Below are 21,042 nucleotides of genomic sequence, written 5' to 3' on the forward strand. Positions count from 1 at the left end.
CGGTGTTGCAGGATGTAGGTTGATCATGCATCCTGCGAACCCACCTGGTCTGTGGCGCCACCTACCCTAACATTCGTAGCCATCTAGCGGTAGTCTGGTAGTATCGAAGGAAGTACTTATATGTTGTCGACCTCTGTTGATGATACGCCTGTACCACATCGTCCTGCTTTAGTTCAGCGCCGTACAACTGAAAAGATAAGGTATTATATTTTCACGTGCTTTTTACACAATCCTTTCTTGATATCATAGCACATGGGACGTGTAGAATAAACCAGTCATACAATATTATTGTCTACCGCGTTTGAGAACTTTTGAAATCCTCTTATCATTTGAGTGAGTATCACATTTTAGTGTATCAACTGAGGCTAGAATTATATCACAGCGTTCTTAGTGGTAGGAATTAAAACTAAAGGGGTTTTTTTCTTTTATATCTACAATTAAACAATGAAAAAACAAAATTTGAACTTACTATGAAAACAGCTTAACAAACCATAAATGACATTTCTTTTCATTTCTCTCAAGAACATATCAAGATAACCGATTAATGTTAATTTGTGTAAAACTTGTTTTGGTATATTTGATCTGGATAAAGGCAGCTTTCCTGATATTTTTTTTTAGGAAGTGTTCACGCAGAATTATATTTGTTACTGATAAATTATCTTTCTTATAAAGCCTGCATTTCCTCGACATATGTGTCACGTGTTTTATAGCACGGTATCAGTTCTTATCGTCATCATTTCAATTTCGTTAAAAATACAGGTTTTACTCGAACATTTAAAATAGATATTGGCTCTATGTAAGAAAGATAATTGCAACATTTGCGTGCAGCCTGGCGTTTACCGAGTCATTGTACTCGGCACGCACAGATCGCTATTACATATGCACATTGCATTAAGACAGGTCACTGATGCACGTCAAGGAAACAACTCCCTATCGATTTCACAGTTTTCAACGCAGAGCATTTTTTCTTTCATTGAAAATTACATTTTTAATACGTTGATTGCCTCAGTGAAAATCAACGTGTGGATTTATATTTATTTGCAACCAGTTGATTCCACTCACTTCCTAATTAGATGGATGCTTTATGCTCATTCTTAGTGGGTTTCATTCACACCTCTGCATTGGCTTCCTACAGCAATATTAATTCTATTTTAATGCTGAATCACACTGTGAACCAATCATTTTCATAAGATAATCTATACTTTCATTACTTGATGAATGTTCAGAAAGTGCAATTTAATAGAAACAACGGCACAAAATCAAATGAATCATTTTTTTTCTGCTCTGTTTTTCAAATAATCGTAGAAAAATGTTCATCGATCAAGAAACAATGAATCAGTCGTTACAAAATGTTCCACTTACTCGATGGAAATATACAGCGCGTATACCTTTGCAAGAATAACGTTACACTTAATTTTATTCGCATAAAATAAAATGCAGCATTTTCTAGCCATTTTTCAGCTGCTATAATTAAAATTACATTTTCTTATTACATGTTAGAAAATCGTTGCTATTTATTAACTCATGAAATTTTCTACACATTTATTCAATACAGCAAGCTATAATTTAGTTTCGCACGCATTATTAGAATTCTGATGTCTAGCAGGGCTGCAACTTTTCAGTAAAATGTTTCACAGTTTTCCCTAAATGATATGTTCAATTACCGTTCTGGATTATGTGAAATCTCGCTGAAACCATGCATAGAATTAAAACAGTGTAAAACTGTTGATACAGTGACGTACGAAGAGTGGGGAGCACCAGCTGACTGGTCTCTCTCGGTGAAACTGTCTCTTCGTTTGCTGCGCGCCGTTGCTTTGACAGTGTTATATTAACCTCCGGCAGAGTGAAGTCATACTCTTTCTCTTCATAAATTTCTCTTCCACGCTTGAAAGAAATTTACACGGAACTTTTCGTGTAATTACCAGCGCGTGAAAGCGTTGCGAAAGTTCGCTAACCAGTGTCTTACAAGCTCGAAGGACAAATCGGGTAAAGTTAAGAGCGGAAGAGGGAACGATTGGATTTTTGAACCGTTTGAAAATTCCCAGGACACCGGTAACCGAGATAAAACAAGTATCTACATCCACGACAGGCACAAGGGAATCTTTATTGAGACATTCTACGAATTTGTGCTACGTGTTGTGCGCGATAAAGCTTATCGTTGCCCGGCAACTTGAGACCTTTCGTGTTGGCAGAGAGCGATCGTTTTTCTTTTTTCGAGAAAGTAACCCCTCACTCGGCAAGGGTTGCTTCTGCCGGAAGAACCGGAAGTGGCTCTAAACGAGCGAAGGGTGAACAATGTCGACACTGCAGATAGGCTTCCCTTGAAACTCTCCTCGTTTTCTTCAAGATAATAATTTGACCAGTTGAGTCATGCTTTGTCTTCTTGCGCACCGTCGAAAGGTAAATAAACTTCGGCTCGTTACGCTTTGAAAGAATTGCGCAGCCTTGGCGCGTTTCGAAATTCGTCGAAGAGTTTCTATTAAAAAATTGCTAAAAATTATAGTAATTAACTTTAAAAATAAAATAAGAAAGAAAAATTAAATATTTTGAAATATTAGTAACTGTTTATTTAATAGTCACTTATAATACTATAATGTTTATTAATGTTTTCATCCAGAAAATTTTCAACAAATTATTTATTTTCACTTGTGTCTTTAAAATTAGTATTGAAGAAATGATTTTGGTTTAGCCCTTGGACGGCGGACCATGGAGAGAGCCCCAATTTTTATTTATTTTCTATTTCATATCTTCGTATTCGTTATTTCGTTATTTATATTGTATTAATATCGTTATATATGTTTTATAAGTTTGGGTCACGATTAACCCAGGCTTCGGTGTTCAAGGGTTAAAGATCTAAGATTCTATTTTTAACTCGAAAAGATTCGAAGCAATGAATCTATAAAAAGTATTAAGAAAAAATTGTTGCATAAAACATGTATGATGCACCAACACAGATGCACTGTTTGTTTACGACAAATTATGTATGAATTATTTTGTCGCACGAGTGCTCTTGCATCACGTGTTCGATTCATTTCCGCATGGAAGTCAAGTACGTATCATGCTCTCGAAGAGACGAAGGAGAGCCATTATAACCGCGAACTGAAAGAGAAATCTCTATGCCAGATGCACACGGTGCTGCTTTCACATTGAAAAACTTTTTATCGGCTGACAAAGGAAACTGCGAAACTCGAGGTGAGCATAATAATTCGCACGAGGTTGCGTGACGGCTCAATTTCATTCTAACGTCCTCCACGATGCTGATTTGTCAGACGATTTTCCTCTTATGTTGTCTTCTAGAACCCTGAAGATGAGCTTAAGAAATTTCTTCTCTTCATATACTACGCGCTCTCAAGCAACCGTTCGCTTCTTTCTTTTGTACGGATTATCCTTAATTATTCTTAATTGCGATCAGACTCGATTAATATATCTTCTTTTCTCTTTCACTTCAAACGTTGTACACCCTTGTCTTTCTCTTCAAATTTTTCTCTGTATTTACTACTGGAAAATTTGTATTTGCTATATTCAGAAATTTTTAGGTTCCTTTTTATAATCTATTCTATTTTATTTGATATGTTCTAATTTATTTATAAAAGTGGGCGATGAAAATTTGAAAGAAAAGAATAAGAGTTTAACTAAAACCATACCTCATACCTCTTAACGAAGCATACCTCAAAGGGTTTTGCCTTCTTTTTTACTGAGTTCTCTATGAACTTATGGGCAAGGGTACATTATTAGATTATCGAAGCGCTTTACTTGTAATCAGGGCGGTACTCTCTATCGACCAATTAAGAACTGGGTCATCCGTTCGTTTATGGGAATCGAAAATGTGGAAGCAATACTCGTCGATAAAGGATTGATCTATTCTGTTCATTTTTGAAGCACTGTTTAATATTTTAACTAAACCTTCAAAGATGACAGATTTTAGATTTCTTTTTGTACATTTTAGAAATTATAGGAAATTTTAGCCTTTTGTATCACTTGATCATACGTTGAATTCATTCCGGATATTCAGCCAATTTTGAGGGAAACATTATTAGCAGACATTTTTAATTACATTAATGTTAGGTTACTTACGCAAGGAATCAAGGGGATAGCTTAAATTGAAAAAATGGAGCAGTGGTGTTCTGAATAAGTGCAATTAGAGTGAGCCTTGCTACACGTGGTTTTTCTTAAATTAAATTGCGACTTTTAGAAATTTGGAAAAGTTTAATTATTGTAAAGTTTTCTGCATAAACATTTGACCTCTTCAAAAATCATGATATAATTCATTTTTAACAAATAATGTATACGGATTAACAAACGGTTAAATTGAAGAAATAAAAGCGTTTGTCGAAACTGGAACAAGAGACCCAATAGAAGCAAAGCTATGATTTTATTTTATTTTCTGTTTTACAATAACAAAAAGTATTTCACTGAAACAGAAATGTTTTACAGAGGAGTGGCTATGAATTGAAATTTTCAAAAGTAAGAAAACTCGACAAGTATTGTTCTGAAACAGGTGTAGAATCTTTCCTGATTTGAAGTTGTATTGGAATATGAACTGAACAGGAAACAGGTATTGATTTTGACCACATAATAGAGTTGCTATATTCAGTTGCCAGTTAACTACAGAGAATTTCATCGATCGAATTCCAATGAGTTGTTGCTGTACCAGGTAGAGATTGATTCGCGGAATTGCAATCCGTGCACGTCGGTGCATTCTTGGTTAATAACCTTGACCCATCGGTGCATTTAGCAACATTAATCTAGTCGAATTGCCACCCCAAACGTGTAATTAACGCTTTGACCATCGATGTGTGATGCAGTCAATCGATATCATATAAACAATTGCATGTATTGTTTAAGGGAATTTAAGTAACAGAATTCATGTCGTGCGCATCAAAGTATTACGATGTTTAAATACCGCACGCACAATATGGGTAACCATGAGAACAAGTATTAACATCCTTTTATGGGGTATCGCAAATAGGCGGATGTGGCGTGATCACGTGCGTGGAAAGCACCATCACACGTGTGTGGCTTGTACACCGTGACGTAATGCTGTTTATCGTAACAAAAAGAAGGAAAATATCACCGTACAAACAAAACGACGTGCCATCAAATAAATTAAATGATCGATAAATTCCAAACTATGGACTGATATTTCTTTAGTGTTTCCTAAACAATTTAATATTCCTTTTTTTCAGTATGATAAATTTATAGCAAATTAAATGCTTTGTTTAATCATGATTCATTTTTTTTCTTTTTCTCTTTGCTTCATTTTTAATCAAGCGCATATGCAAAAAGGTTCAGAGTCGTTTGCCAAAGCAAATGCATATGCAAGCAGAGAGAATTTTTGCTTGAAAATTTCCTGTCTTTATCCAGGATATGATAATATCTCTCCTGTTTGGTCAATGGCGTAAGTAACCATAAAAATATCCGGGATATGTTTGATTCCTCACAAACCCAAGATTAAGAAACTGATTAGATAATTATTCGGATTCGATTTGAAAAATTTGCAATCGATTAAATTTCACTACGCCTTTCAATTATACTGCAATCATTTTTCATTATTTTTTTATTGCTTTATCGAACAGAGTTGTTTCAGGTAATCATCTTTTCTTTTTTAAATTAGATCACAATCAATTTGATATAATTACTATAGAACAACATTGATCAAAAATATTATTTTTTAATTAAACATACAATTTATATCCTTCTCCTGTATTTTGATATAAAATGATAATTTTTGAATCATTAATTTAAAGTAATTAAAGCTTTCATAGGGTGATAAATCTTCTCGAATATCGTTCTCATTCACATTATTATCACCTGATATCCTGCGGAAAATAAGCGTATCGTGTGAGAGACTTTCGCGTCCGCTGCATTTTGTTTCTGCACCATGTAATCCGAGTACCGAGACATGAAACAGGAACTTAGATCTTGCCGAATCGATTACATACATCATGTGTAAAGAAAAAAGGCCAAAGTATGGATAAATTAGATATTCAACATAAATTCGATTTTTCATCTTCTTTAATTTAATACAATATAAATGACTTCGGAGTATAGTATACACTTTATCACATCAAACTAGAAACGTTATTAATGCTCGCATGGACGTCACGGTACAATATGAAGTTCGGTCATTTCCTCTTTCCAAGCTGCGGCCGCTGCTTTTAATTAATTTGCCTAGTTCTTAAAGGGGGACAGGGTCACTAAAGAATAGGCCATCAATGTGAATAATTTTGAATATTTCAATTCTTTTTATTTTTTAATTTAAAAAAAAAGTGTTTCGTACAAAAGAATATTAAAATATTTTATTATTCGAGGAAAATTAAAATTTCATAAAATCTTTATTGATATAATTAAGAATCTTTCAGCAATATGAGATTAATGTTTTATTTTTTTTTTAACTTTCCAAATTTTTGAAATGTTAGTCCCATAAATATTTGTATCTTCGCTGTTTAATGTAATATCAAGATTAATTACTTAATAATTACTTACACTAATACAATGAATGATATAATTTTATTTTACGTTGTTTTTTCTTTTTATTATATTAATGCTAGATTACTGCATCTCACGGATTATTATATATGCATAGGTATTAGAAATATGTTGCATTCGATCGAACAAAAAGTTGACCGAACATTTCCTTCCTTGTCGTGCTAACCACTTCCACTTCTAGTCCCAGTTTCGATTTAATAGCCGCATAACTCTTTAACACGGTGTACACGTTCCTGGTGGCCCTGATCCTCGTTGTATTCCGCAATTAATTTGCTCAGTTGTTAAGGAGGCCACAGCTATAGAAGGAATAGCGACCTGGCTTTAGAGATAGCTTTAGACGACGCGTGTTACCATATCGCGTGCGTACGCGACGCAATGTGTCATACCGTGAACACACGATATGTATGTAGATACAGTGAGTGTAGAAAGTATTCTTACACTGATTAATTTGAAAGAAAACTTTGGAAAATTTCGATTTATTAACCTTCTATAACGCCATGTAACATTGGAGTCGTACGTTTATATTTTTAACCCTTTTTAGTAGAATGACGTCTCATGCGCGTCAGTGGTTTTTGTCATAAAAGTGCGAATTATTAGTAACAAGATTTAGCAAAACATTAAAAGTAGATAATAGGATTATATGCATTTATTATACACACGTGTAGAAAATTTATATAGAAATGATTTCAAATGATGCACTTTGAATGATTTGATTACACGCATTAGTGCATCAATCTCCAGTGCAAGTGGTTTCATTTCATGTTTTTCACCGCAGTAAAATGTAGTTATTGCAATATTCAGTATTTTTAACACTCATTTAGAGATGATAGATAACAGTTACATCGAGTGAATACTATCGTTTATTCATTTCAATAAATAAAAAATGTTTATATAATAATTATACAAATTTATCTCTTATTTGATCGCGTGTAAGTAATAATTTTATTACTAGTTTTATATAATATAGCTTTGTGACTTCCGTGTTACGTCAAGCGTTAATGATAATGCATTAAGTAATATTGATAACATGTGCATTTCTTTTCCTCATTTATTTTATGATATTATGGAGAGTAGTACAGTACCATCCAAATCCTTTTTTCTTCTTATGGATAAGACAAGTAAGGAAGAAGATAATAATCTAACAAAGAGAAAAGTATATCTTGATGAAGAAGTCACTGAGTGCATCATCATGTCATTCGGTGCAGTATATCACATATGAGAGTTGAGCATATGTCGAATGCACAGATCAAGAAAGTATTAATCATTTGATTTGTGACATTCGCATTATTAATCATGTAGTTCTACATCACCGAATGTACATATGCATAAAATATGCGTATCATTAAATATGCCATTAGAAACGTTAAAGTGACGTCAATTTTTTCTTAAAAAAAGAGGAATGTTTCTGCAATTTTTGCAAAATCATGACGATAATTGTAATTGCAATTATTTAGTTTATGTCCCATTTTTCAATTTAAACTTTTCAGTTGGTTCCCTTCAAAATTAATAAATATTAATACCACTTTAATATCTTTTAGTTATTGAATTATATTAAATTTGTGGTGCTGGTCAGCAATGGTCCCCCAGCTTTATATGTTAATAAACCGCAATTTTATGATGTCTTGTTGGAAATTGATCGGTGTACGAATACTTTCTACACCTACTGTATGTGTGTACGTGGTTCTCTGGTATTTAAGCCGCGTGCACACATACCTACCTTATTAAGTACGAACGGTGTTGCGCGTTACTGGTCGTCAGGGAATGAGTGGTGCGTTCGCGATTGAACAGACACTACGATGCTTTTCCTCCGCGCTCTGTACACGTTATACTCGGAATGAAAAGTATCGTTAACGATGTATCCCACTGTGTGGTACGCAATAGCTTTTGCGAACTTGGTGGATCCTACGATTAAAAATGGCAGCATGGAATGCTCGTTTCAATTCTAATTTCATATGACGAATTCGTAGCATATTAACACGTTGATTGTCACAGTGAAAATAGGCATTTGTTATGACACATATTGAAATTCTAATTATTAAGAATAGAAATAGTTAATTTTTAAATTTCAAGCTATTTGCTATTTTACATTAAACTAATGTTTCTCTATTGATTTCCTTTAATTAATCAGGAATGTGTAATTTACGGTATCACAAAATATCGACAAAGAAGAAACAGAAAGAACAATATCGAGCCACTATTACAGGGGAACTTGAACATAGAAATAAAAATCTAGTTTTAAATTACCTTTCATTTACTTGCCTATATTCTATTAGCGATAATAACAGTGGCGGCTCGTAGTTAAAATTAGTGAGGGTGCTGCTCCAGAAAATTTTTAGCCTTTGTTTTAAAAAACCGGCACTGCGAGAGCGACAGTGCTTTCTCTACTGCGCAGCCTCGCGCGCAGCTTTCTATGTGCGCATGCGCACACAGTCAAACACCACGCCGCTGGAACTGTGGAGCCCATAGTTAGTTCCATACAAAGACTTTTGTATCTTTTTCATAAACTGGAGGATGGCTACTGGCATTAAGCTTAAGTATTATATATTGTACAAGTATAAAGAAAGAATCAAAGAAAAAAGGACTCGTTATATTAAATATTATCGATAATATCAAGTGGAAATAGGGAGGTGCTGCAGTTCCACAGTGCCTATACGCCAGTCTCCACTGGATAATAATAATAATTTATAGTAAAAGTTTCTCCTAATAATAGTCCTTGCATAAAACGTTTTGTGAATTATAAAACGTAATCGGTAGCAGAGTCATCGTTGTCGATTTGTCGGTCGCTGCAGCGATGAAATTAAGGTTGACCGAAGGAAAGGGGATCTCAAGAGTACATCGAGGGTCATGATGAGAGGTGGTGAGGGTCTCAATTGATTTGCTGGAATTGATGCACAAAAAGGTCTTTAATAGGTGTCGATTATCTTCGCCCACGGTTTCCGACGATTATCCAATCTTGGTCTTGAAAGAGGTGCAAAAATCTCAACACCACGACAATATTTTCAATGGCGCATCAAGGAAACTGAATGGTCCCTAGAAATGTTATAGTCATTGAAATATATGTCATCGGGTGGAATACGTAAATCAACGATGTAATTCAATTGATCGAACGAATCTTTTTATTATATTAACAATTCAGCTTTATTTTATTTAGCATATGCAGCGATTGACGTCATGAATGTGCGTGCGTGCGTGCATGCGTGCATATTAATACAGAATTTAAAAAGAATATACGGCGATAATATCGATTTTATTAATATTTTTATAAGCTTTTCCTGCTACATACATATTTGATATTGTATATGACAGTACTTTATACAATATCGATAACGATGACTAATCTACCATAAAACACTTATAGGTATAAACATTGATTATTGTTCCAATATCTAATAGATAACAATATTAGCTGCTTAAAGAAGTAAATAATCATTATTTTTATTTTTGTTCCATGCTTTAGTAAATCTTAAAAAAATTCAAGCCAAAGATATTCTCATCATCAAATCATGTTAAACAATTTTTGTTTTGAAATCCTCCATCTAATAAGTAACAATCTAATGTTATAGTTCATGATATTTATTTTCCTACTAAGAAATTTTCGATGGTTTATAAATTAGGTTGTCATTTCAGTGTCATCCGCTTACACCATAAGCGTTAACCCATAAAGGTACTGACCCGAATATTCTCAGTAAAGCAAAATAAACATTAACTTGATTGACTCCCTGTAACTCGGTCAACCTCGACAATACTGTTCACCCTTCCAAGCTTCATCTTCACCGTTACCAGCAACCCGTTGGTCTGCGACGAAAAAGGAATATACCCCCTTTACGGATGAGTTGGCCACCGGTTCTCGAGAATTTCTAAATTTATAATCGTATTTTGAAGTTCGACCGTGTACTCTTGCAGCGTTTATGCCCAAGTCTACCCACGTGTGCACCTATATACATTCTCATTCGCAATTCAAATACGTTTGAATATTTCAAAACATAAATAAATATGAAAATTTGATGTGACCTCTGTACAGGGTGTTCCAAAATTAACCGAGTGAACTTTACTGAAGACCACAGCTAAATTAAATTTTACTCTTTATTGTAAATAAAAGAAAAATTTCAAAAGTATTAAAAGTGAGGTCCCTGAGCAGAATTAAACAATTTGGTATAAAAACACATGAGTATGACTTTTAATAGAAGGAAAAATAGTAGAATAGGGTTAACAAAATTTAGAAAATCTGAATATTGGGTCCAAAATTCATAAATAAAAAATGATAAGAATATTTATGTTTATCTATGCAATACTGACCACTTTTTTCAAAAAAAAAAATTCAAAAATTGGTATTTTGCAAATGGTAACAGCAGCGTCACCGGAGGGTGAACCGACGAACTACCCCCATTGATTTTTCCCGCGAACGTATCGCCACCACTGTCGTTTACCAAATAAGGAGAGACTCCGAATCGCGCCACTATACAACCCAACCCTCAACGAACAGCATCATGGCCGTCCGTTGACTGACAGTTGTTGCACTTTCTTCGTGTACTTGTTGACCATCATCAAACTTCAACGCACACCTGTCATCGTCATGTATTCGCGTTATCGGTCGCGGTCACGGTGAGTTTCAAAAAGAAAAATGTCTCGTGTACATTACGACAATATCGTCGAACTATTGAATTTCAATCATGTCTTCGACCTTCGCGTAAGAAGTGAACTGACTGATTCAGTTTTCTTTCTTCATCTATACCCTAACAACCGGGACATTGATTTTCAACCTACTCTACATTTCACGTGATTTTATGTCAAGTGATTATAAGGCACGGTGATTTTTAAAATATGAACTGAAGTTTTGTTTATGTGATTAGTTATGGTAATTTAACGACGTTTGCTTGAAAATGGTTCGGTTATCTTGATAAGATATAGAGACGGTGATTGTTGTGACATTATCATGATAATATTTTGCTGATTTCGAGCACGGTTCCGCATGGAATCATCGGTGGAATCTTCAGTGTAAACATTTATTCTATTCCCATGCCGGATCATGCTATTTCCAACCGGACCTAATCGATTGGAATAGGAACGCGGTGGATCTAAACTAAACGTGATTAAATTATTTGTGTATCTACTAGTTTTGTAATTTATTACTTTACAGATACAGGAACTGTAGGTATTTCCTCTACAAATTTTAACTAATATACAAATTATTCATAATGCTGGCCATCAGTGGTTCTCATGGCATTCGTTCTATTAACTCGTGCACACTTTTTGTTTCAATTTTCGCAAGAAATAGCGAGTAATTCGTAAATGTGTATGATTCAGCATGCTGAGAAATTTTGTTAACGGTATATGCGCTTTTCTGCTAAAAATAACGGAGACATTCGTCGCTACATTGGAATCTGTCGGAGACAATTTTAGATCCAGCAAACTCGATCGTTGTCCCCTCACGTGTGACAAGTTTTCGCTACGTTTTACCATTTACCAGTATTTCATTATCGTTATGTATCATTAATTACACACACGTTTTCAAATAAACAAATTTGTATTCGCTTTCGCTATTTCTGATACAGGTTGCATTCCATAAGTGAAACGAATCAGTTACTGTTCGTGATAAAAAAGATTTCAAATGATTTCCAGACATGTTACTGATAATTTTCTCGTCTATGTACATTTCAATTTACGGGTAAATTTCATTAATGTACATATTTGTTCTTTCTTGATGTTTAGATGTCTTTCATCTTATAAATAATACCCACTGAAAGAAACTCTCAGACTGAAGATGGGCAAGCTTTTGAGTCTCCTGGCTCGAGATGAGTCTACCTGTTGCACGCCTCAAAAGTACGATGTCTTTTTGGATTTTGAAAGTAAGTTTTACAAGTGGATTCGTTTAGAAATTCCTTTGAAACTGGATATTTAAACTACTGTTCGTGTTTCTCAGTCGAACTTCAATTTTCCTTTTAATGGAATATTTTAAAATTGAAAGGCTATCAGCACTACCTGAAGTTTATTAATAGAAATCATTCGTTTGGGGTAACATATGTGGTTTATATCGAATTTCAGACGCACAACCTTCTGACTTGGAACGGGAGACCTTTGAAGCGGTGCAAAGGGTTCTGAAAAATTCAGAATCCATCTTGGAGGAGATTCAATGTTACAAAGGGGCTGGGAAGGAAATCAGAGAAGCGATTTCGGCGCCTACGGAAGAGTGCCAACGAAAGGCTTATCTGACCGTTGCACCTCTTGTCGCGAAGCTGAAAAGATTTTATGAATTTTCATTGGAACTCGGTAAGTGTCCATTTTTTCATATTATCCCCTTAATTTTGCCTTACGTTTTTATGGCGAAGAATTTCAATTTGAAATTCGTACTCCCTGGGCACCCCAAAAATTGAAAGCAAATTATAGCAATATTGGGCTCTCCTTTATGATAGCAGTCATCGGTGACTTCCCACCATGCTGCATAAAAATTGATCCCTTTTTATTCCGATAAACCGATTAATTACTTTTTTAAATGAAACCATGCTTCTTGTTTTAATTGTGATTGAAACTTTCGAAATGGACCTTTCAGTTTTTATAGGCAAACGTATATTCAATGTCGGATTGTGTCTGCAAAGCCATTTGCTAGAACTAAATAGAAACGTAAAAACTTAAATATCGATATTGCTTCAGCAACGTGCCGCGAAGGATTATTGTTCAGCTTGAATATTCCCGCATACACAGTGATTGGAAACCGATATCGCTGCTTGAAAACCGCTAGTAAACTCTCAAAGTATTTATTGCTTTTATTCTAAATAAAGCGGGATTCACTCAAGCGGGTTGAAAATGTTCGCTAATGCACAAAGTGAAATTAAAAGTGTAAACTTTTACAACGTAGATTTTCATAAATGTTAAATATAATATAATTGGGGTTAATAACGAAAGTATTAAATGTATATTGCATATGTTTACGATTAATGTTTTTATTCTTTTTTTTTTCCAGAAAAAGTTGTACCAAAAATCCTGGGACAACTGTGTTCAGGGAATCTTTCTCCGACTCAGCATCTCGAGACTCAGCAAGCTTTGGTGAAACAATTGGCGGAAATATTGGAATTTGTTTTGAAGTTTGACGAACACAAGATGAAGACACCCGCGATTCAGAATGATTTTAGTTATTATAGAAGAACCCTGACCAGAGCATCCCTGGCTCGCCAGGGAAATGCTGAAAAGGACCTCGTGGTCGGGAATGAGCTTGCCAACCGAATGTCCTTGTTTTATGCCCACGCAACACCCATGCTTCGGGTTCTGAGTCACGCGACCATTACTTTTTTGATGGATGTAAGTGATATTACTTTTCTTCTTTCTCCAATATTCTATCTTTCCGCTATTGTTCAGGATTATTGATCCTAGTAAATGCAGTCTGATGTAGCTAGAAGAAATTTCGATTAAATTTTATTATCTATATTTGACTTTAAAATTATATTCGATGAAGGATAATGCTGTTCCAAAAATTTTATTTTATTTTATTCGTTCCAAAATTTTTTATTTATGATTAACTAATACAAAGCATAGGAAATAGACATGATATCTATTCTTCCGGTTCATGTGTATATCTAATAGATACCATCCATTATATTCTGTGTAATTAGCAATTAATTTTTCTGTTTCTTTTCAAAAATATAAATCATTTATATCGTATAAATTTTAAACAAAAGAGCTTTTATTAACAGTATATATTATACTGTAGTGTAATGGTGTGTGAAGAAAGTAACGCAATTTAAATAATGACGTGCACTGAAGCAGAAAATTAAAAATGAATGTGAACGAATTCAGGGAACAATAGTTCTCGGTACATTTACCGACATAATAGATAATAGATCCGTTCAAATTGGGCTGGCTACTTTAATTGGGACAATGAAGGAAGCGCTTGTTTATTACATTATCTTCTACCCTACTAAATTTCACGTATCAATTTCAACAGGAAATCTCTTCTTAGTTTTTCTACTGCGCTTTTCAAAGTTTACATTAATAACCTTTTGAATATTTAAATGTATGCGTTGAAACCAACCCGAAACGTAATGTTAATGAATATGTAATTTCTATATTATGCATTCCATGTAGAATTCAAAGTTACATGGTTGCAACTACCTTACATTGCTAAATAATGTAAATTTATTTCAGAATGAAGACGTAGCACGTGAAAATATCACAGAAACACTTGGTACCATGGCCAAAGTTTGCTTGCGCATGTTAGAAAATCCGTAAGTAAAACACTGATTTTACAATGAAAAGAATTTTTTCTAAAAATAAAAAACATTTGAAAACGAAACGTGTTATTGTTCTTAGGAATCTTTTGGCGCAATTCCAACGAGAGGAGACTCAACTCTTTGTTCTGAGAGTGATGGTGGGGTTAGTAATCCTTTATGATCATGTTCATCCTCAAGGTGCCTTTGTTAAGGGTTCGAATGTCGATGTAAGTTATTATTATACACGTTGATGATTATTTTAAAAAATATGTATATTTAATGTTACAATGACGTCAATTGAGTGATCAAATTAAAAAGTTTCTTGTTATTTTTAAATTTACTATTTATCGAGATAAATAATGGAACTTATTTATATTTTTAAAGGGGGCCTTTGTATGCTGAAAAATTATTTATAATCGCTTGAAAGAATGCAATATTTTTTAAATTCTTTAATATTTGTTATATTATTAGATATGTTAAAATATTTGCTGTGATACAGGTTAAAGGCTGTGTAAAACTACTAAAGGAACAACCACCCTGCAAAAGCGAAGGTCTACTAAACGCTCTTCGTTACACTACCAAGCATTTGAACGAGGAGAACACACCGAAAAATATCAAGAACTTGCTAGCCGCATGATTACCAAAACAGCGCGGCTGCTGTATCAGAAGTTGAGACAGTTGGCTGTTGATTTCCTATTATCAGAGAAATGAGCGATACATCCACGTTGTAGCGCCACGAGGATGCCGAAGCAGATAATTCTCGCGTTTTACCGCGTGATCCAAGTAACCTTGTTCCTGATCGTGGCTGGGTGGTGGACCACAGAAGTGTCTTTCGTATCGACAGAAATATAAAAAAGGTAATTGTTACAAACACTCGCCTGAGGAATCCAAAGGACAGTAACTCAAAGTGGCTAATTTAAAGTGGCAAAAGAAATTTTCAAATATTATTTGACGTTCCTTGGGTCCTTCTCAGAATAAAAATAAAAATTTAAACATTTATACTTTGCTATTTGAAAAATGGTCATTTTAGAGTTATTGTATTTCGTATCGAATCTATGATAGCTGTTCGAAAACTGCCGACTTTTCAACAAACCTTCGACGAAACCAAAAAGTAGAAAGCCGAACGAGACGATATTTCTGTGATTGTAAGGCAAAGTAACATAAGTCAGATTTTTAACTTTCAGCTTATGCCTTAATTAACATTCAGAAGGCAGTATTTGCATTTTCTGAAAATTGTTTTTCTTCGAAAGAGGAATACCTACGTCGAAAATATGTCCAACGAAGAAGGTAATGAAAATCCAGATAACATATATATTTATATTACAATGAAAGTTTCAAACATTAGATCGCAGTACTATGGAAATGAAAACATCTAACTTGTACTGTTCTGTCCTACAATCAACAGATTTATCATCAGAGGAATTGCTGAATTTGCTCGTACGCGATACCTTTATTGCCGTTACGAAAACGAGCATTTAAACATTATTATTACGGTATTACTACTCACACCACTTTCATTATTAATCATTGCTATGATTGCAATTTTTCACGTTCATTCGAGTTATTATTATCACTCAAGTATTATTATCCTGGCTAACGTCACCGCGCATTATCACTGTATTGTCTTCCCGGACTAAAGAGGGGAGTTAATTACAGCATATCAGAAACGTATTTAGGATAATTTTTATTGTGAACGATCGAGAGTGTCACGAGGAGAAATTTAATAACGTTGTAAGGTACAGTGCAAATCTTTAGCTATTGTTTTTCTTTGTTGAATGAAGAGAATTGGTTACTAACAATCGAATGGATATTGATAAGAACACCAAGTACTATTTTATCTTTACTTCGTTTTGTTAATGTAAATGAATATTTATATCTGTTTTATTATTTCGTAGTGAATATAATTGAGCTCTTCCATAAAATGAATTAACCCTTGAAACATAGATTTTGGGTTATAGCCATTTTGATCTATAATTAAAAGATAATTATATCAATTATATAAATAAAGTGTTTGACCATTCTTTAAGGTAGTGGTAGCTAGGATGATACTGAACAAGTTTCTTTAGCAAAACACACATTAAGGCTTAGTTTTTGAATTATTAGTAATAAGACCGAAAAATTATTAGAATAATTATTTGGCAAACTTATATTTAGAGAAGACCGCCTAGAATTAAGTATTTTTAAAGTTCGATCACAGCGCCATCTATACCAAAACGGCGGAAACTACTCAACAAATTACCGACTTATCGACTGAACTTCCGACAGTCGGTTATCGACCGTTCGGCAGTCGGTAAGTTAACGAATAGTTTGCGCCGCTTTTATGTAGATGGCGCAATGGCAATGGTTTGGGGTGTCGGGGACCCCGTAGCTAACGAAAAAAGTTGTTCAGCATTATCGCAGCTATCACCCCCTCAAAGAATACTCACCTGTAGCCGAGCATCTTATATGCAGGTTTTATTTAATATTATATTTTTGCACTAGCTTTACAAACTTTTTATGTTCTGCATATTTTAGTTTTGTCTTAACAGAAGACTGCTTCTTCCTTTCAATACCTTCGACGAATATTTTGTTTGTATTATCAGTTAGAAAAATGATCATGCGATGCAGTATAATTTTATAGAATGATTTTTTTAATATAAAATTCGAATTTATGTCGAACAGTTTCTTTTTAATCGCACATTTAAGAAATCTGAATGTATTATCAATGTAGTTTTTCTTGCATCAAGAATTTTCCTGTTTTTCATTGAATATTATACAATTTCATTATTCAATAATTTAAACATTCTTTTCATTTATTTTTCATGACAATTTCATGCAATCACGAGCTTCGAATGCTTCGAGAATGCTTCGAGAGAATAAAACTCATTATTAGAGTTGCTTGTAATTAAAATACGACTCTTTTTACATGTTTTTAAAAAAAGTAATCATTGTTATCACCAATACTGCCCAAGATAAAATATATCGAAGTAATAAAATTTGTACAAATATTTGTTATTTCATATTCTACCTTGAATTTTGTATTTGGAAAAATGAAAAAAGAGAAGACAAAGAACAAAACAGCTTCTACAAGAGAAGCAATTATTCACTAGCTGTAGATTCGAACCTTTTTCAGTGATATTTATTATAATTTTATACAATGTTATTTTTTATATAAAGTTAATTATAGATGAATATCCTTGTTTGTACTATATGATTACATATATTTAATTAAAAATCAATTGTACGAGCCAGATTCATGGCAACGATTTTTTATCAAATCATTTCTAATATTTTATTCACTTCTGTATAAAAATTACATTTTAGAGTTAAAGCATTTAATTAATAAGACATTGATTTTAAATTAATCGTCTTCTGTTCTGCGTGTGTTTCAACAAATATTTATAGCATGTGTATTTTTCCTCTTTGTGCGTAAATTTTTCGTAATCATACTTATGAATAGAAGTAATAAATATTCTTTCAGTGTTGAAGATCAAAATTAAATAGCACTGTCCTTTCCCAGGCAAATCAAAATTTGCATGTCACAGCAATAAAAAAGGAAGCTCAATTTTAAGTTAAATTATTTTATGTAACAATGGTTATACATTGGGTGTAGGAAAATTGAAAAAATCATAACTGGTATTACATTATCAACTTTTATAGCAAATATTTCCACTTATACATGATTTATAATTTCCTTCGGACAATCCTGTTAAGAACAATTAATTATTCCATTAATAACAGGGAAAGGAAAAATGTTGCACTCGATTAACAGATACTAATGTTTATTGTAAATAAGAAAAATGTTACTGGCATAGTTTACGAAAATATAACTAATTTTCACAATCGCGTTAACAATCAGAAGTAAAAGTTTATTAGGATTTTTGGTTTCTAACATTTTTAACAATGAAATAATTCGTACAAAATAAGAACAACGGAGATGCGCAAATATATCGCAAACGAACTATAGTGTGATGTGTCTAAATATCTTGAAAAATACAATTTTCAACGTATAAAACGAGGTAAATTTTGTGTATTTGTAAGAGTACCTGTGTGTGACTGAAAAATACGAATACATATACGAAACATATTTTACGTACAAAGTGCATTACAATATATTTCATTGTCGTTAAATTTCCGTGAATATTATTTTAATCACTATTGTTTGCCTTACCAGAAAATAATGATTAGATCTTCCTTAAATTATACGTGTCTTTTTATATAAACCTACTTTACAACGTAATAAGAATCAACATTATTTATACTCGATTAACAGATATGTTGTGTATAAAAGAGTTTCTGTTTACGAACATATTTATATTTAAATAACACTTATAACCAATATTTTAAGAGTATTGGACTATAGCATCTATTTACAAATATTGTTACTTGGAGATGAAATTGTAGAACACCAGAAGTTAATAAAACACATTATATAAATACCTTCCGTCCAATCATCTTGTTCCTACGTATCTTTTGCAACCCTTGCAACTCTTTCGTTCCTATCTATGTCCGACATCCCTTAACACTAAATAAGGGCCGTTGGCGTCGGGGGTGGGGGCCCCGGGCGCCTTTGCACACGGCCCGAGGAGAAGCCGGCACCGAGTGCGACCCTCGGTGTCGGCCACAGGGTAGGCAGCAGGTGGAGGTCTCAATTAGGACCTCCCCAGAGCCTTCCTTTAGCACCAGTGTCGGTCGCCGTGGGGTTTTAGTCAGTAAGAATCTGACACTCCCCCGCCGCCCTCCCCCAGGGGACGGTGGGGGGTCTTATGCAAGATTTCCCCACGTTAAAAAAAAAAAAAAAAAAACATTTACGGCCACTGATTCGAGTAAAGGTAAGTAAAGGTAAGTTTGAATTCATATTTTTGAAAATTTGGTTCTTTTTTTACCACCAGAGGGCGCTGTTTCGACCTGAAAATTTTAGTTCACATTTTTCCCGCTAGAGGGCCAGAAATGGAGCAAGCTTTAGTTCCTTTTTCCGAAACCAGAGGGCGCTGATTCGACGTCGAAAATTTAGTTCACATTTTTCCCGCCAGAGGGCCAGAAATGGAGCAAGCTTTAGTTCCTTTTTCCGAAACCAGAGGGCGCTGATTCGACGTCGAAAATTTAGTTCACATTTTTCCCGCCAGAGGGCCAGAAATGGAGCAAGCTTTAGTTCCTTTTTCCGAAACCAGAGGGCGCTGATTCGACATCGAAATTTTAGTTCACATTTTTCCCGCCAGAGGGCCAGAAATGGAGCAAGCTTTAGTTCCTTTTTCCGAAACCAGAGGGCGCTGATTCGACGTCGAAAATTTAGTTCGCATTTTTCCCGCTAGAGGGTACTGTTTTTGTAAGAGAAACAGACATTTAAGGTGTAGGAGGATGTAAAGGATTGAAGGGTGTAAGGTATAGAAGGGTGTAAAGAATAGAGGAATGGAAAGGATTGAAGGGTGTAAGGTGTAGAACTATGTAAAGAATAGAAGGATATAAGGCATACGAGGATGTGCGGGATACAGGTATGTAAGGAAAGCAGTGATGGAAGGAAAGCAGTGATAGAAGGAATGCAGAGATGTAAGGGATACAGGGATGTAAGGATATCAGGGATGTGAAGAATGCAGGGATGTAAGGGATACCGGGATGTAAGGATATCAGGGATGTAAGGAATGCAGAGATGTAAGAGATTCAGGGATATAAGGGATGTAGGGTTGGGTTTCGTGAGGCCCACAAAGACAACAAAATAATAAATAACTTGGAAGAGAGAGCCAAGGCCCATGAAGAGGGATAAAATAAATAAATTCACCAAGGGATGGTGAATAAAACGAGAAGGATTTGGAATGGCTAGTCCCCGCGGAGTCTATAAAAGGGTGATATAATAATAAATAAAAGAATAGTGAAGTGAGGCACACAGGAGTAATAAAATCAATACGTTCATCCTCCTAATAAGTTTATTCAATAAGCTAAGAAGATAAATACAGCAAATTAAATGAACGCAGAAAATAAAATATAGATATATGTATGTTTAGCAGGTAGATCTGCACCCCTCGGCGGTCGCTATAAGACTGATGCTGTTTCACTTCGCTCTAGGTCGAATGGTTGATAACGGTGCTGCAGCCAGCTACCTTTACTGGAGTCAGTGGCTGTAAATATATATATTTTTTTTTTAAAGTGGGGAAATCTTGCATCGTCCCCTGGGAGAGGGCGGCGGGGGAGTGTCGGATTTCTACTTACTAAAACTCCACGGCGACCGATACTACGGAGACCTCCCCCTCTGCTTATCCTGTGGCCGATACCGGTGGTCCAACCCGTTACCGACTTCACCTCCAGCCACGTGCAAAGGTGCCCAGAGCCTCCACTCCCGACGCCGACGGTCCATTTCCTGGGGGACATTATAAATATG

At 34.5% G+C, this 21,042-nt stretch overlaps 3 protein-coding genes across 9 annotated transcripts in view; 2 read left to right on the top strand and 1 right to left on the bottom strand.

The window, feature by feature from the left end:
- The window catches only part of LOC117602367 (tRNA dimethylallyltransferase), a 62,712-nt gene extending 62,560 nt beyond the window's left edge, over positions 1-152 (top strand). Inside the window, exon 11 of the mRNA XM_076691759.1 lies at positions 12-152. The gene's annotated coding sequence lies outside the window, so the exon portion shown is untranslated. The remainder of the gene's footprint in view (positions 1-11) is intronic.
- Positions 61-17,039, top strand: LOC117602368 (CYFIP-related Rac1 interactor B). 3 transcript variants are annotated; one of them, XM_034320277.2, is made up of 8 exons: positions 1,800-2,400; positions 10,839-11,091; positions 12,199-12,335; positions 12,532-12,756; positions 13,448-13,782; positions 14,626-14,705; positions 14,791-14,917; positions 15,190-17,039. In XM_034320277.2, the coding sequence occupies exons 3-8, from the start codon at positions 12,251-12,253 to the stop codon at positions 15,325-15,327; spliced, it is 990 nt and encodes a 329-aa protein (XP_034176168.2). In that variant the 5' UTR covers positions 1,800-2,400; positions 10,839-11,091; positions 12,199-12,250; the 3' UTR covers positions 15,328-17,039. The 3 variants fall into 3 exon arrangements, with proteins under 3 accessions (XP_034176169.2, XP_034176168.2, XP_034176167.2); XM_034320278.2 differs by lacking the exons at positions 1,800-2,400; positions 10,839-11,091 and adding an exon at positions 61-200; XM_034320276.2 differs by lacking the exon at positions 10,839-11,091 and having other exon boundaries at positions 1,801-2,400.
- Positions 17,040-20,584: 3,545 nt separating this feature from the next.
- Positions 20,585-21,042, bottom strand: part of LOC117602322 (uncharacterized) — a 117,491-nt gene continuing 117,033 nt past the window's right edge. For all 5 annotated transcript variants that reach the window (XR_004580931.2, XR_004580928.2, XR_004580929.2 and 2 more), the window contains 2 exons: positions 20,874-21,021; positions 20,585-20,782 (listed from right to left, as the gene is read on the bottom strand). Coding sequence is in view for 2 of the 5 variants with exons in the window: in XM_034320186.2 (XP_034176077.1) it covers positions 20,726-20,782; positions 20,874-21,021 (205 nt within the window). In the remaining 3 variants the exon portion in view is untranslated. The remainder of the gene's footprint in view (positions 20,783-20,873; positions 21,022-21,042) is intronic.

This window comes from Osmia lignaria, chromosome 13, assembly GCF_051020975.1.
Source record: "Osmia lignaria lignaria isolate PbOS001 chromosome 13, iyOsmLign1, whole genome shotgun sequence".
Lineage (NCBI taxonomy): Eukaryota > Metazoa > Arthropoda > Insecta > Hymenoptera > Megachilidae > Osmia > Osmia lignaria.

Bases quoted from the DNA above. Each gene is read 5' to 3' on its own strand.
- LOC117602368 (XM_034320278.2), top strand. From the start codon at position 12,251: ATGGGCAAGCTTTTGAGTCTCCTGGCTCGAGATGAGTCTACCTGTTGC. The intron at 12,336-12,531 runs GTAAGTTTTACA...ATCGAATTTCAG, and splicing joins TGTCTTTTTGGATTTTGAAA to ACGCACAACCTTCTGACTTG. The intron at 14,706-14,790 runs GTAAGTAAAACA...TATTGTTCTTAG, and splicing joins TTGCGCATGTTAGAAAATCC to GAATCTTTTGGCGCAATTCC.